At 43.1% G+C, this 14,661-nt stretch overlaps 1 protein-coding gene across 1 annotated transcript in view; it reads left to right on the top strand.

Moving 5' to 3' along the window:
* Window positions 1-9,146: 9,146 nt before the first annotated feature.
* col2a1b (collagen, type II, alpha 1b) overlaps window positions 9,147-14,661 on the top strand; it is a 38,951-nt gene continuing 33,436 nt past the window's right edge. Inside the window, exons 1-5 of the mRNA XM_084463658.1 lie at window positions 9,147-9,176; window positions 10,068-10,100; window positions 10,374-10,427; window positions 12,112-12,213; window positions 13,132-13,209. Of these exons, the coding sequence (XP_084319784.1) occupies window positions 10,098-10,100; window positions 10,374-10,427; window positions 12,112-12,213; window positions 13,132-13,209 (237 nt within the window). The 5' untranslated portion in view covers window positions 9,147-9,176; window positions 10,068-10,097. The remainder of the gene's footprint in view (window positions 9,177-10,067; window positions 10,101-10,373; window positions 10,428-12,111; window positions 12,214-13,131; window positions 13,210-14,661) is intronic.

The raw sequence follows: 14,661 nt of genomic DNA, 5'->3' as shown, positions 1-14,661 counted from the left end.
CAGATGCATCCACCCTCCCCGCCCTGACTCAGTCAGGCCGCAAGCTGTCTCCCGGTCTGAGCCAACAACGCGACTCAAACAAACATGCGACACAACCACCCAATGCATTCATGACTGGATAGAATAGGGACACGAGAAGTCACAATATGCAGTCAAAGCCTGCTATCAACTGGCTGTATTACAGTACTACTACAATGCTACAACAATACTGTGTCATTAAGGTCAAAATATGTGGTTTTTTTTACATCTGATATATCCTACAATACAGATATGCTGGCCCTCTCATACCACTCTCTTTGTTTACATGCCATGTTGCCATGATGCACCACCCTGTTCCTACAGTAACCTAGAACAGACAAACTGATCTAGAGAGGATGCTTATCTAATCTCAGGATCGCAATCTTACTTATTAGCTATGATCTGTATTTTAACCCACTTAATTACTAAATACACTTAATACATCTATCAAAGAGCCTCATCACTTGACACCCGAGCATTTGATGCTGTCGTAGAAGATGACATCATTCTGGAAGCTACTGACCCCTGACAGGCCAGTACAGACCACCGTAGCTTCTCCTCAGTCTTTAGAAAGGGAGGGAGAACCTCACCGCTAGATGCCACAAAATCCTACACACCGCACCTTTAATGTAGTTGTCTCACAAATCCGACTGATGGCAGATAAGCTAAAATCTGGGTCAACAGGGCCTTTCATTATTTTTCTCTTATATGTTTCGAACAATCATGTTGCTGGAGGGGGGGGATCTGCGAAATTGGTAAACACAACATGACCAGCAGTAGTAAACTTCAAATAAGTATATATAATGGTTACAAATCAACACTGTGTAGACTGGTAACTGTAGAAATACACAAATTCAAATAATACAGTCGTACAGTTGGTGATATATTACATTAGCCATTTTTGGAGGAGGAATATTCCTGTAATGTGACAGCGATATGAAATAAGCAAAGTCTCAGAAATCAGACCTTAGATTAATAGGTCTGATAGCGAAGAAACTTAAGCATAATCCATACCTTTGAGTTACAACAGGTCTAAACAGTTTATTGGAAGCCCAATTACAGGTATTGGTCCTGGATTGTATTTTGAAAGTTGGCCTTTCCACAAGCAGATGGTGATGTCATAGCTTTTGTTATTCCACGAGCAGTCATACGGCCTCAGTTAAAGCTCACCCTGCTGTGTGTGTGCTGTGCACTCTACCTCTCTCTCTCTCTCTCTCTCTTTCATCTTGAATACTCTCAATCCCTCTCCCTGCATCCTCCTCCTCTCTTTGATCCCTCCCTTTTTTGACATTCCATTTTTCCGAGACCTTATTTTCCCACACGCCCACATCACCTACTTTCTTCTGCTTCCTATAGAATTCCCTCTGGCAGTCTCTTTAAACTTTACAACTCATCTAATGCCTGTCTTTTCCACCGGACCCAAACATTGCAATAATTGTCACAAAAATAAACATACAACAATCATCCTATTTCAACATTGCAGTGTCAGCCTATAACAGCCTAAAAATAAGCATTTCAAAACAGATCATTGAAGCTGAAGAGAGTGTAAAACAATGGCAGCCTTATTCATACACACAGGAAGAAATAATTCTGCAACTGTGAAACCAGAACAGAAGACACTTATTATACCTTGGCCCTATACCCTGTTCCCCACAATGAATCATCAGGCTCCTCCGTTGGGGGATTACTGTCCATTGAGTACATGAAAAGTACAGAGAAAAAACAACAGCTTTTCAAAAAGCTATTGTCTTTACAGAAAGCATCAACGGTAGGCCTACAGTACTTTCAACACACGTGAATAGGTATACAGCACAGATGCGTTTGTGTAGAGAGACAAGGGTGTCTTTTTCCATGTCTTCAAAGCTCCAGAGTATTCTGTAGGGTTATCAATGGAACACACCACATAGGATTCATATGCAAAACACAAATGTCTAAAATGCACTATATCATATTGAAAAGCCACATATTTCAGCCTTCGAGCATGTTTGCTGTTGTTTGCTGTTGTAGACGATATGCTCATCCTTTCCAGCCCTAAAGCTAAATGACAAGCCATGGTTGATTCTAAAACTGCAGCCTATGAATGGATAAATGCTAGGTTGGAGATCCAAAGCTTTTGATCTGCGGGTTGTGCATGGTTTACAAACAAGCCACAAGTTAACAAAAGAAAAAATGAAGAAAATGTATAATTTGTAGTGATTCTTGTTCTATATTTAGTCAAACATGTGGTTAATGTTCTTCGTTTACCACAGAAATGCTCTGAACGTATTCAGAAGCACAAGTTGCTGCTCGAACATAAAAAAATACATAACAAGGGTTCATCGCATTGAGTGTACAATAGCATGAATATGTTTTTACTTCCTAATAAAACAGTTCCATGTGTTAAGATTGGAAAAGTGTGGATCAACTCTATAAATTGCATACTTTGATAGACAGAATGATTCAAAGCTAAACTGTCTTCAATACAAAGTCCCATGTACACAAAAAGGACACGGGCACTTGACCACAACTATTCCTAATGAATTACTATTAGTGAACTTCTATGTTGTTGTTTAAACAACAGGATGCTCAATTTGGCCTGACAGGTCTGTACTTGTCCTTCCCCTACTTCCACAGAACACAAACGTCTGGCAGCCACAGCCAACCAAAGCGTCACCATGCAGCAGCACGACGGTGCGCTGTGGTCAGCCAATGAGAAGAGCCCAGGAACCAGGCTGTGTTGCTCGGGGAAGCACCAGCTGCCCCACCGCTTACAATGAAGTGTGTGGGGGTCAGGGGGTCGGGGCTGTTAGGTCAGAACCTGCACAGGGGGACCTGGGATCGGGGTAAGTGGATGAGGCTGCAGCCACTGTCCCTCAGCCTGTATTATAAATAGCCAGAGAGTTATGGTACACGGTGCAAATAGCGCCGCATGCTGCCGGTGCTTACAATGAATAGCTTGGTCACATCTGACATAAATGGGCTTTGAGGGAAAAGACTGGCTGACAATATGACCCTTTATACGAGCCTGACTGAGTTAATCGATACAGGTTTACAAGTGAACACTTAAAGCCCCTATCTAACGGACGTCAGAAGGCAGGTGTCTGCATAGAACACAGGTTGGAACAGGACATAGCTTTACAAACAGTGGGAGGATTTGTCGTGGTGGCAAGGGTACAGCTTTGCCTCGATACGTGACTCCGTCAATAACCAAATCTAGCTGTCAATCGATGTGCTATGAGTTACAGTTGACAACAGAGCAACGTAATCTGACAAAATACTTTATGGCGTTATACGCCAGTGGGCTATGTGTTTTTCATTTTTTTGGACTATATCTTGGTAACGAGGTAATTCAACTTGGTTACCCAATTTGGATCTAGGAGAAAAAATTTTTTTTCATTTTGTGGGAACATTTTCTCAACACTCAATTAAATGTGAGTATGATGAGCCCACATCAATTAATAAAAGTTACAGCTTCTACATTATCTAGCATCGCACAACTAATTGACATAGGCTACTATAATAACTAAAGTGAAAAAAAAAATCGATATACGTTTTGCACTGCATGGCTTTACACGTAAATGACATGCAGTGCAGGTCAGGGCAATAAATAGAGTAGGAGTAAACTCAGAAATGACCTGGCCCTGCCCACTTTAGCTCTTCCACCTGTTAATTGATGTAGCACCTGATGCTTCAAAAGCTGCCTCATGGTCACATGCTTCTATGATATCCTCTGATTGATCATTAATGAAACCATAAAGTTTTGATACCATTTACAATTATGAATGCATTCTCATCATGTACTGATACTTGGGCAAATATAAATATGCTCTGCTCCCATATTACAAATCACGAAATTGAACACTTCAAGCACCGAAATAGCGTGTCAGATTTGATAAAGCAATACGTTGATAAATGTGTGGGTAAATCCCATGACATGGTCATTTAACATCCAACGAGACATATTCTCAACAGACCTCTTGCAGCGGGGTGGGCGGGGGCGGGACGGCGTAATTGCTAGAAAAAAGTTTTTACTTTTACCGGTACCCCCTTTACAGTGACAGCAATATGGAAGGAGGGGTCTGGAACGGGGATAATGGAACCTGGGAGACAGAATGGGAGGGAAACGGGACTCAGATTTCAGCTTGACAGGGGGTAAGGGGCTGGGCATGATTTTTTGGAATATACGAAGATTCATTGAAGGTAACGAGGACATAAAACTACAGTGCCTGACCAGAAGAAGGTCGGTGCTGAGTTTGTGCAGGGGTCTGGGTCTGTCGCTGGATTTCCCTGGTGGCCCAAGGAAAGTTGAACGCTAAACGGTTCAGCTCTGTGACTGGGACAACACACACACACCGAGAGAAGCATCCGTTACCTTCATCCCTTTCCTTTTCTCACCTAAAAGCGCCGCATGTCTAATATTTAGACATGTTCAGCTTTGTGGATTCGAGGACTGTATTGCTACTTGTAGCAACCCAGGTCGCACTATTAGCCGTGGTGAGATGTCAGGATGACCGTAAGTGACATTGTTCTATTTTCTATCGCAATTGTAATTGTTGCACTATACCTAATTCCTAATAACTGGTTAAGCGTTTATGTTGTTACCTGTTCTTTTCGTTTTCGTTAACTCTTCGTACCTTTTACGCACGACCTGTGAGCCTTCGTTTGAATCTCAAGTCACTTTTAAAATAAACTGTATAATGATTCAACAAATACTGGCTAATTGGAGAGATCTTGCGAGCGAGGAATGTCGGTGGAATAGGACGTGTCGGTGTGCGTAAAAACCCTTGGATTAGACGCAAAACTGGTCAAATGGGATTCATAAGGAAACATTTAAAGCGGTTTTATTGGAGAACTCTGATCGTCCAATCGGTGATCATCAACTAAACATTAATTTCGGCTTGGTTGTTTGACTGTGTTAACTTGTGAGCGCATTCAGCACTTTGCCACAGTAATCTCCTCCACCAGGCTCACGCAATAGTTGCGCCGTCGGACACCTGTGGCTGTGGGTCCATCGAAGGAATTCCGAGACAGTTCCCCGTTTAAACTTCATTTATTGGGGGGGTAGTGGGTGGGGAGGGGGAAGAGGATCATGGATGTGTGGCAGGGAGGGGTGCATCCGCGAAAGGTGGCCAGGCTCAAGGGCCTTTGGTGAGCTGCGTTAACATTCCTTTGCTGTCAGAGGGCATCGAGGCAAATCCAGGCTTGTTGAACCGCAACGAAAAGGTGGACTTCCAATGATAAGGGGGACCCACATATACTAATCAAAATAGGCCTTTGAATATTCACACAATTCAGAAATTAATTGGCATTCAAAGGCGGCTGATTGCCTGCCATGCAGAGCATTATGATTCGTTTTTTGTCTAGGCGTGGATGAAACCTGTATTTCAGTGTAGCAGGAATGCACTTTATACGTTTAATCCAAGTGAGAGAGGTGAAATGTTTGAAAGAAGTGCTCAATTTGTGCCTAATTTGAAGTTTAGGGTGCCATCAGTGTAAATGATTACTCTTCCCACAAGCTGTGACAGTCGCTAAATAGACAAGAGACAAGAGTTGGAGATTAAAAAAACGGTTAAAGGAAAGAATGAGAGAAATTAATAGAAATGCTCTCAAGGGAAAGGTGCATTCTTCTGCATGTGACAGGCATGCCAAGATTCCAGATCAGAAGAGAAAAACGGGTGGTGCAAAAAGAGGAAAGGAAAAAGTTCAGGCCAAAGCGAGGAAGAAATAACGAAAAAAAAACATCTCAAGAAATTGGAAGTCTCAGGTTACCCTTTTCAGTCGTAGGCCCCTGAATATAAAGCAAGTCTCTCTTTTCCTGAGAGACAACTCCAGACAGAAATATGCCTGGGAAGCCCAAAAAGGCCCCAAGAGTCCAGAGTGTCTTGCAGACAGACAGACACAGATAGGGCACTGATGGACACTGGCACTGACCTATACACTGGCAGCGGACAGGGTGCCACATTGATCCAGTAGCCAGTGACTCACCATTCATGGATGCTAGAAGAAAGCTGCCTCATGGTCTATAGGTCAGCACATACTCGTCGCCGTGGCAGCCTCTGCTGTAAAAACAGAGTAGATTCCAGTCCTCCAGAACACCTGGGTTCACTTTAGACTCTTCATCCCTCCTTTTTGCTCCCTCACGAGCAGTAGACTGCAGCTGCCAACACAGGAGAAATAGAATAGCATATTTCTGACTCTCAGCAAGAGATTGAGGGCCCTCTGAATTTGCATGATGATGCAATTGACCAAATTCAGTTGGTAAACAATGGGGAAAATCTGTTTTTATCAATTAAAGAATTTGTAGGCTAGTATGACTTCCTGTCCATTTATTCAAGATCATATTTCAAAAAGCATAAATCATGAAAACCATTAAGAACACCATTTACTTGCTGGCTTGTTTGAATTGGCATTTGACATATGTGATTTGTGCCCCCATATTTGCACTGGCAATAGTTTGTGAATTGCCCAGTCTGTTCATTTCCATAAGGACCCCATTCATGGCAGTGGACGTCCACTTCGTTACCTGGAACGTGGGTTACTAGGCCCCATGAGTAAATAGAACTACTGTACTTAATTTATAGCCTTAGCCTTGCCCGATCCAAAGGTTTTCCATTGGCTGATTAAGCTCTGATCATAAAGTGGCAAGATTCCAATCAGAGTATTTGGCACTTAGTGGTACATTAAATAAGATAACCCAATAGCAAGGTATATGGAATCCTAATGTCAAGTTCATTGATAAAGCTTGGTGCGTAGGGCCATATAGTAGTAGGCCTGTTGAGGTGGTGACCCGTCGACGCACTCTCCCACTATTCACGTTCCATTTCGCACCATTGGCTTTCAGAGCATGCGGAACCGCTCTCTTAGCTAGTGAATGTAAAGTCTGTCTTTGGTGTGTGCAGTGATATAGGGCGTTTTCGCAGTTTAAAGCGGGTCTATATTTACCTTTAGAGTGCAATTAGAGGGGTTAACACATTAGGCACGTGCTTCAATGCGCCAGTGAGATGAGGAAGTCCTAAACCCTCAGCTATGCGCAACAAGGAAGTGGAGCGCCCTCTTGTTGGCCAGCGAGGCCTCCCTGTGGCCGAAAAAGAGATTGCACATTGTTGTGCTATTTGGCATATTGCACATTTATAGAATTAAATATGATTGTAATTTCTTGATGCAGGCCTACACCAGGCCTTTATGAAAGTATGTGTTATAGGTTATCTAGATATCATTCTATTCATGATTGTTTGATTTGAAGAAGATTGACTGTAAAAGTTACGATTACTATTTAACATTCCTCAATGAATCATTCGTAACAAGTTTTAATATTGTATATCAAGTACTAACCCAATTGCATAATCTGTTTTCCTTCCCTCAAACCCTACCACCCCATGCATGGGTCGGTTTCATAACACACAGAGGACGATGCATTTAGCTGTGTGCAAGACGGACAACGCTATAGCGACAAGGACGTGTGGAAGCCAGAGCCTTGTCGCATCTGTGTGTGTGACACGGGAAGCGTCCTGTGCGACGAGATTAATTGCGAGGAGATAAGAGACTGCCCCAAACCAGAGATCCCATTCGGAGAGTGTTGCCCCATCTGCGCAGCTGACCTGCCCCAGACCAGTGGTCGTAATTTATTTATTTCACACCTCTCATAAATAAATTACTGTTGCAAGATCATCTTGTTTCCTTTTGGGGGAAGTTTGCAAAGGGCGGAAAAAGGGTATTATTCCAAGGATGAATAATAGCTATCTTTGTTCTTAACATTATTATTGTTATCCTTGGATTGAATACTGTTATTTATCCCCCCCAACCCTCACCTCTACCTCCCCCAAAGAAACAAATGACGAATGAACAAAACTATAACAATGGCAAATCTGATGGTTTTTCTGTGATATGCTACCTCAATGTTCTTTTTTTCTCCCTTGCTGGCTCACCTTGGCCCCCATCTTGAATATGTGAATACTAGTCTACTCTGCCCCTAAAAAATGGTGAAAACATGTGGGAGTCATTATGAAATACCTCCCTCACACAGACACAGCCCAGCACTCTGGCTCAATCGTCTTTGTGAGTGAGGGGCTCTCCAAATTGGAGTTCTTAGAAATGTGTCTCATTGGCCTTGTAATGAGTTAACAATTCATTCATTATATCATATATTTTTGAGAGGCATCATTGAAAATCAGAATTGCCATTGTCCACACCTTTTGCCTCACAAGCTTTTTGGAATACATACTTTTTCAAGGCAATATCATATGCTTAACATAGGCTTTACTGTATAAACACAATACAATACATTTACACTAAAGAAAAACATGAATATAGACTGCAATCACTTGCTTATATAACATTTGGCTTACTACTCGTCTTACAGACTCTAATGTGCAGAAACAGGTGCAAACATTTCATGGCTTTATTCTTAACGTAACACATCAACTGCTTCTACGCTTGTGCTTTGAGATGGTGCCTCAGTCAGTCAACACTTCATTGATCCTGATGGGCTCTTGGCTCTTAGATTTGCTGTGTGTTTGATCAGCATAGTTTCGGAGTAGGCAACTGTAGTTGATATTTAGAGGAAGGGCTAGATATCTAGGTACGTTAAACTAGATGTTTGTCTTGTGAAATTAGTTACTATAGTTATTAACTATCAATCTATTTTTGTTTGTCTTCGCTACATTACAGGCGCGTCCGGAGCTAAGGTGAGATACTTTGTGTGTGTTTGTGTGCATGGGTGCGTGTGTGCGCACTTCCCCCTGTCTGTGTCTGTGGCCTTGTGTGAAATGTACCTGCTAGTACCTACAATTAAATCTGTCCCTGTCTCAGACTTGTATCAGATCCACAGCGTGGCTGTGTGATTTGGGGGTTATGGGGATTCTTTGATGTGGAGGGACTTTGTCAGACACATAGTAGTTACTTCCTGTCTCTTGCTGTCTATGGATATCAATGAGAACTGGGTGGAGAAGGCTCCATACTTAACGTTTAATACTGAGGTGTCTTTTTGGACTGGCTATTTTCATAGGGAAGGGTTTTCTAAAGGTGTAATGATTGGCGGGGATTTATAAATCAAAGTAGCATATGATAACTGTCTGCATGCATTAATAAGTCGATAGTATTCTATTTATTTAATCTTTCCCTGTTTTTTACTCTCTGTATCTTCAAAGGGCCAGAAGGGTGAACCTGGAGATATTACAGATGTAAGTAAACATCACAGGGATTTAATGTTAACACTCTTTTCATAATAATTTAAACTCACTCATAAGAGCAGAGGGGAAATTATAAAATCGATAGAAGAAACCGTTTTTGAAGGCATTTTGAGAGATCAGGAGTTTTCTTAATCTCTTGTTTTTTAAGTATTTCCAGAATCAGATAGAAAGAGATAGATTACTGGAATCACACAGATGAACACAGCAAATGCACTGTGGCATGGTCCATTAGCCTGCTCTTAAGGAAGCCCAAGCACAATACAACACAGACTGATGTCCCCCATTCAACCCTCCTATAAAAATTCCCATTGGACAGGTGAGCGAGGCATATAAAGATAGATTTCAAGACAGAGTGAGAGAGAAAGAGAGAAGTGAGAGAGAGTGGAGCCCCCAGCCGTTGCCACGCTGCATATGGAAATACTTTACCCCTCTTAGGGAATTCAAGCCCATAGCCGGATATAACAAGGCATTGTTTATTGTGCATGTGTTTTGATAATGCTGTGCCCAGGGAGATTAGCAGTGAGCAACACTGCACTAGTGAAGAGAAACTGTTACATTAACAGCACAGACCGACAGACACAGATGTGAATACATCTACCTGCTCTTACTCATGTTACTTCATGACAACGTGTATACATACTACACATACACACAATGCACACAACGCCACTATACAACATTACAAAGTGCTCCCGTAAAAGTAATTTAAAATACAAACCACAGGATTTATTGGAAAAGTCTTATATAAAAACGTCTAGTTCTTTACAGGATAATACACAGCTAATAAAAAAGACTAATAAAGTAAAATCTGAGTAAGTGTCAATGCCCTTTAAACAAAGTTATACCCATTCCTTTGCCTTTTGTATTTGTTCTTCTTTCTAGGTCGTAGGACCAAGAGGACCAGCTGGCCCAATGGTATGCACTGCCTTCAGCATGTTGACATTTTACACCTAAAAACCGCTGCAAAAAAACGTCTCCCAACAAGCAGCACGTAGAGTACTAGGCATTTAGGTTTGGCCGTTACCTGAAAACATTGTTCAAATGTGTTTGTAATATCTTTCGCAATAAAAGTATACAAGTAAAGCCAAAAACATTAGAAAACAACACTTTGTAAATGCACTGCTTGCATTTACAAAGTTTACAAAAACACCTGAATAAACTGATGGCCACCGTCTTGTCTTCATGTAGGGCCCATCAGGAGAGCAAGGAGCACGGGGATCCAGAGGAGATAAAGGCGAGAAGGTGAGTTGACCAGCCTAGATTCCTCCCTCACCCCCTCCATTTCGGCTATTTTTGACTGAAAAAAAAAACACTCCTAGGAGTGATATTGGGTTTGGAGGTGGGTGTGGGTGGGGCATTGGGCGTGTGGCGTGTACTCTGCCTGTACACCTTCCAGGTCTGTATCAATGGCAGTCTTTCAGTGAGGGGCTTCTGAGCCCCAGCCCCCCCCCCCCCCCCCACCCCTGGCTATGTGGTCCTCTAAAAGCGTGTGGGTTGTTTAACAGATCTTGGTGCCGTAGAATAAACCCGGGGCAGTTACAAGATGCTTATTCAAATGGGTGTGAAATCAGCGTCCTTGGTCTTGTCGGGCTTTGATCCTGGCAATAATGTGAACAGCTTGTGTGGCGTGTCATGGCTGTCAGCCACTAGGTTAAGGAGTCTGAGGAGGTCTTGTTTGTGAATATTTTACTGCGCGTGGAGTGGCTTGCCTCCAAGATGGAGCTTCTTCAAAGCAAGGGGGGAATTTTAATGGAATGTTTTTGCTATCATCCCAGCGGTTTTGTGATGTCTGCTGAGGTATTCCTAGAAGTTCCTCATGTCGCATAAAGAAACTTGGTCTGCAGTGCTTTAGTGGAGCAATGAGGGGGAGCAGATAATAGATGTTGGTATATGAACCAAGGAGAAGTGGGGACTAAAGGTCAATAATTGACCTAGAGATGAGAAAACTATTTTACAATAAACCATTTTTCTGGATGTAATTTTTAATGTTTAACATATTTTTGTTCCAAGCATATTGCTTACATTCATGATTTGATTTACATCTTTAAAACCACATAACACACAGACTAGTGTTGTCTATATAGAGACAGATATTTCAAAAGAGCTTATCGGTTAAGAGCAATCTCAATGTATATCCAATTATTTATTATCACAAGCCCATTTTTGTCTATCCGAGCAAGCTATAGGGTACCTTATATATTCTTCTTTGTTAAATGTTTTCTTGCAGGTTCATTTTGCGGTTTGTATTTAATTTGAATAGCACTATGGGCAATTAAAAAAAATTGAAAATGATAACATTTGAATTAAAATGGAGGATTTGTTGCTCATTTCATCAGGCTTTCACAGAGCTCTCTCAAACCTTTCAAGAAATAAATGTATTTCGGAACTGTAGTTCAATAGCTTCGTACAATATTGTGCCTAATTGTTATTGTAATTATTTCCCCATTGCCTGTCCACAACCTGTGTTCAATGTTTCTGATTGTCTTTTATCTTAAATGACACACATACATCAACATTTACAATGATGATATCAATTGAGGCTAACATTTGATTGTTACATGGCTGCGACTTGTTCTGAAAGAGATCAGCATTTTAAACTCTAATACAATCCACTTGCACAATCATTTAAGCCTTCCTCGCTTAATTTCCAAGATTAATTTCAGTTTAACCATAAATATTTAGTCTAATTATAATTAATCAGATCATCACATTAGGTCCTTTACATAAATTCCAGGGCACATTGCATTGTATTAAGAAATGTTGTTAATCTTACCGTGCAGACTGACTGAGCCTGTAAAAACAGGCCCAAACACAAGATTTCTATTGGTCCACACATCTCAGTATCTCCTGATTGGCATGAGAACTCCAATGAATGACATTCATCTGAACTAATCCCCACCCCCTCCGCATTGTGTTTGTGTCTCAGGGTACCCTCGGCCCCCGTGGAAGAGACGGTGAACCCGGTACCCCTGGAAACCCCGGCCCCCCTGGCCCCCCAGGCCCGAACGGACCCCCAGGCCTCGGAGGAGTGAGTATCCCATGACATGCCCAGGGTGATGAGAGGAGGCAGGGGTGGGTGGGGTCTCACTATAAACACCGCGGTGGGATAGTCCACAGGTCGGACGCCACAACAAGTCTCAGAAAAGCATCAGATCGACTCTGTGAACAAAGTGGGGAGAATGGGTGAAAATAGTGCCCCCAAAAGGCAGAACCTTTTAGTGGTGTTGAAAACACAAGCAGAAAAGACGATAGCTGGCTGGAGCGGGCTGTGTTGAAGATGACGGTGAGGGGGTTACAGAGAGGGGAGAGATAGAGAGAATGCTTCCCATTCTTTGCCAGGGAGAGACAGAGATGGGGGTGGGGGATGGGGTAGGTGAGTGGACAGGAGGTGGCATGGGAGACTTGGGAAGGAGAGAAGATGGTGGGGGTTGGGGAACAACAAGGAGATTCATTGTGTGGAGAGGGTAGAAATGAAACCAGTTCACACGGCTGCTGTGTCTGCTTCCTCTGTGCTCATCCATCAAATATGGAGTTGACAAACACCTCAGAACCTGATCCATTCCTGCCCTGCCAAAGTCTACCAAAAATAATCTGAGATTTCTTGGACTTGGCTTTATATCAGGTCTATAGATATCTTATCTATTGAGAGGATTGAGAATTTGTTTCAAACTTTATGTTGGATAGCTTAGCTCAAGTCTACTGTCATTTCAAGAATCTCCAGAAAATAAATATGAACCGAGTCTCATTTGTTCATCTCAAAAAATTGAATGAAAATACAAATGAATACAAATGTGAGCGTTTAATTCACAATTCTAAATACGTACTGAGAGTGGACCGTTTCAAGATCATTTTCAACCGCCGTCAACATCCCATCATGTTCAATGCTCAAGCACACGTCTCAACATCTCCTAACATATGTCTCTCTCTGGCACTCCTCCTCCCACAGAACTTTGCTGCTCAGATGGCCGGTGGATTCGACGAGAAATCCGGAGGAGCACAGATGGGCGTGATGCAGGGACCAATGGTGAGAGAGAGCGCCCCCCCCCCCCCCTCCCATGAGTCCACCCTACTGTCCGCACGGTTCCCCCCGTTTCACAGCACTGCACCACCTGGATCAATGGCGCTCCCCAGAAAGGCGTACATTCATGGATGTAGCCATGGATACTCTTTTTTTTTTTCCCCAGAGGGAGTTCGTACATTTTGGTTTGATATGAACTCACAGGCGTCTGTCGGATCCTGCCCGGGTCCCTCTGGTGGAGACGGAAAACATCTCCCCTCTGGTGGGTCCCCATGGAAAAATAAACACCTCCCGACGAGATTAAGGAGGAGGTGTTTTTATGGCCACAGAGGAAACAGACGTTGATAGAGTTTGGTTTTTATTTTTTCAAATGCCATGAAAGAAAAAGCCCAGCCCACCTAGCTGGCATGCCAGATGGCGCTAGCTGGAATAAGGAGCAGGACGGCTGGGAGCTATTTTGGTTTGGAAAACCGCATCGGCGCTTGGCTGTCAGCCTGGGCCCGGGCCCCAGCTGGGAGAGCTGAGGCCCCCGTCTCAGCTGGGACAGTGCTGGGACACCAGAAGATGAGGCTGGGGGTCTTTCGGAGCCCCACAGTGTGCTCTGGTCTCTGCCGGCCTCACCTTCAGCTCCCAAAGCAGAGAGTCTGTCCATTCATATGCTTGTGGCTCTGGTGGCTGGACCAAACTGACCCACTCCTCCACATCTAAAGCACCCTCCCCCTCCCCCCCTCCCCCCCCCCACACACACACACACAACCCCAGCCCCACTTCATACCTGAGCCCAACCCCCCACCACAGACACTTCAACAGTGCTCTCTCAGTGTCTCTCCAAGCCTCAAAGCGCAAGCACACAAACACACACACATGTATGCACAAGCACACTCAAACATGCCCCCGTACTGAAGTCAAACACACACACACAGACACACACACACACACACACAAACAAACACACCATAGGCTATAGAGGCCTATTGATAACACCCCACCCCAATATGCTCTGTGACAAGGCCCCTCACACACGGTGAAAAGAACACTCATTCCCGTTGGAGAACCTCTATGCGTTGATGCGTGTCCCTGCATTTTCTTTGGCTACTGTCCCACATTTATGAATCATAATCAGCATACTTGACATGAACCCTATAAAGGGAGTGCATATATAGAGGGATATGGGCAGGGTTTTCCTTTTTTCCTTCCACCCTGAGCGGAGCTTGCATGGAAACTTAATCAAAGCTCCTTTTCACTGGGAATATTGGAAACTTGAATGAAGCTTTATTGACATCACATTATATCCTACTTTCCAACTTTTTTTTTTATATGTCTGAAAGGAGAGAGAGAGAGAGAAAGGGCTTTTGGCTCATCACCTCCATAGAATGTGATCTCCTCTTGAGGATCAACGACCCATACACTCAAAGGAGACATTTATTTTGACATGTGTCTCCAAGCAGAAGCTGCCAC

The sequence above is a fragment of the Micromesistius poutassou genome (assembly GCF_964030765.1).
Source record: "Micromesistius poutassou genome assembly, chromosome: 2".
In the NCBI taxonomy this organism is placed as follows: domain Eukaryota; kingdom Metazoa; phylum Chordata; class Actinopteri; order Gadiformes; family Gadidae; genus Micromesistius; species Micromesistius poutassou.
Note: the sequence above shows the minus strand (reverse complement) of the source record. Positions and strands in the feature narration are given on the sequence as shown.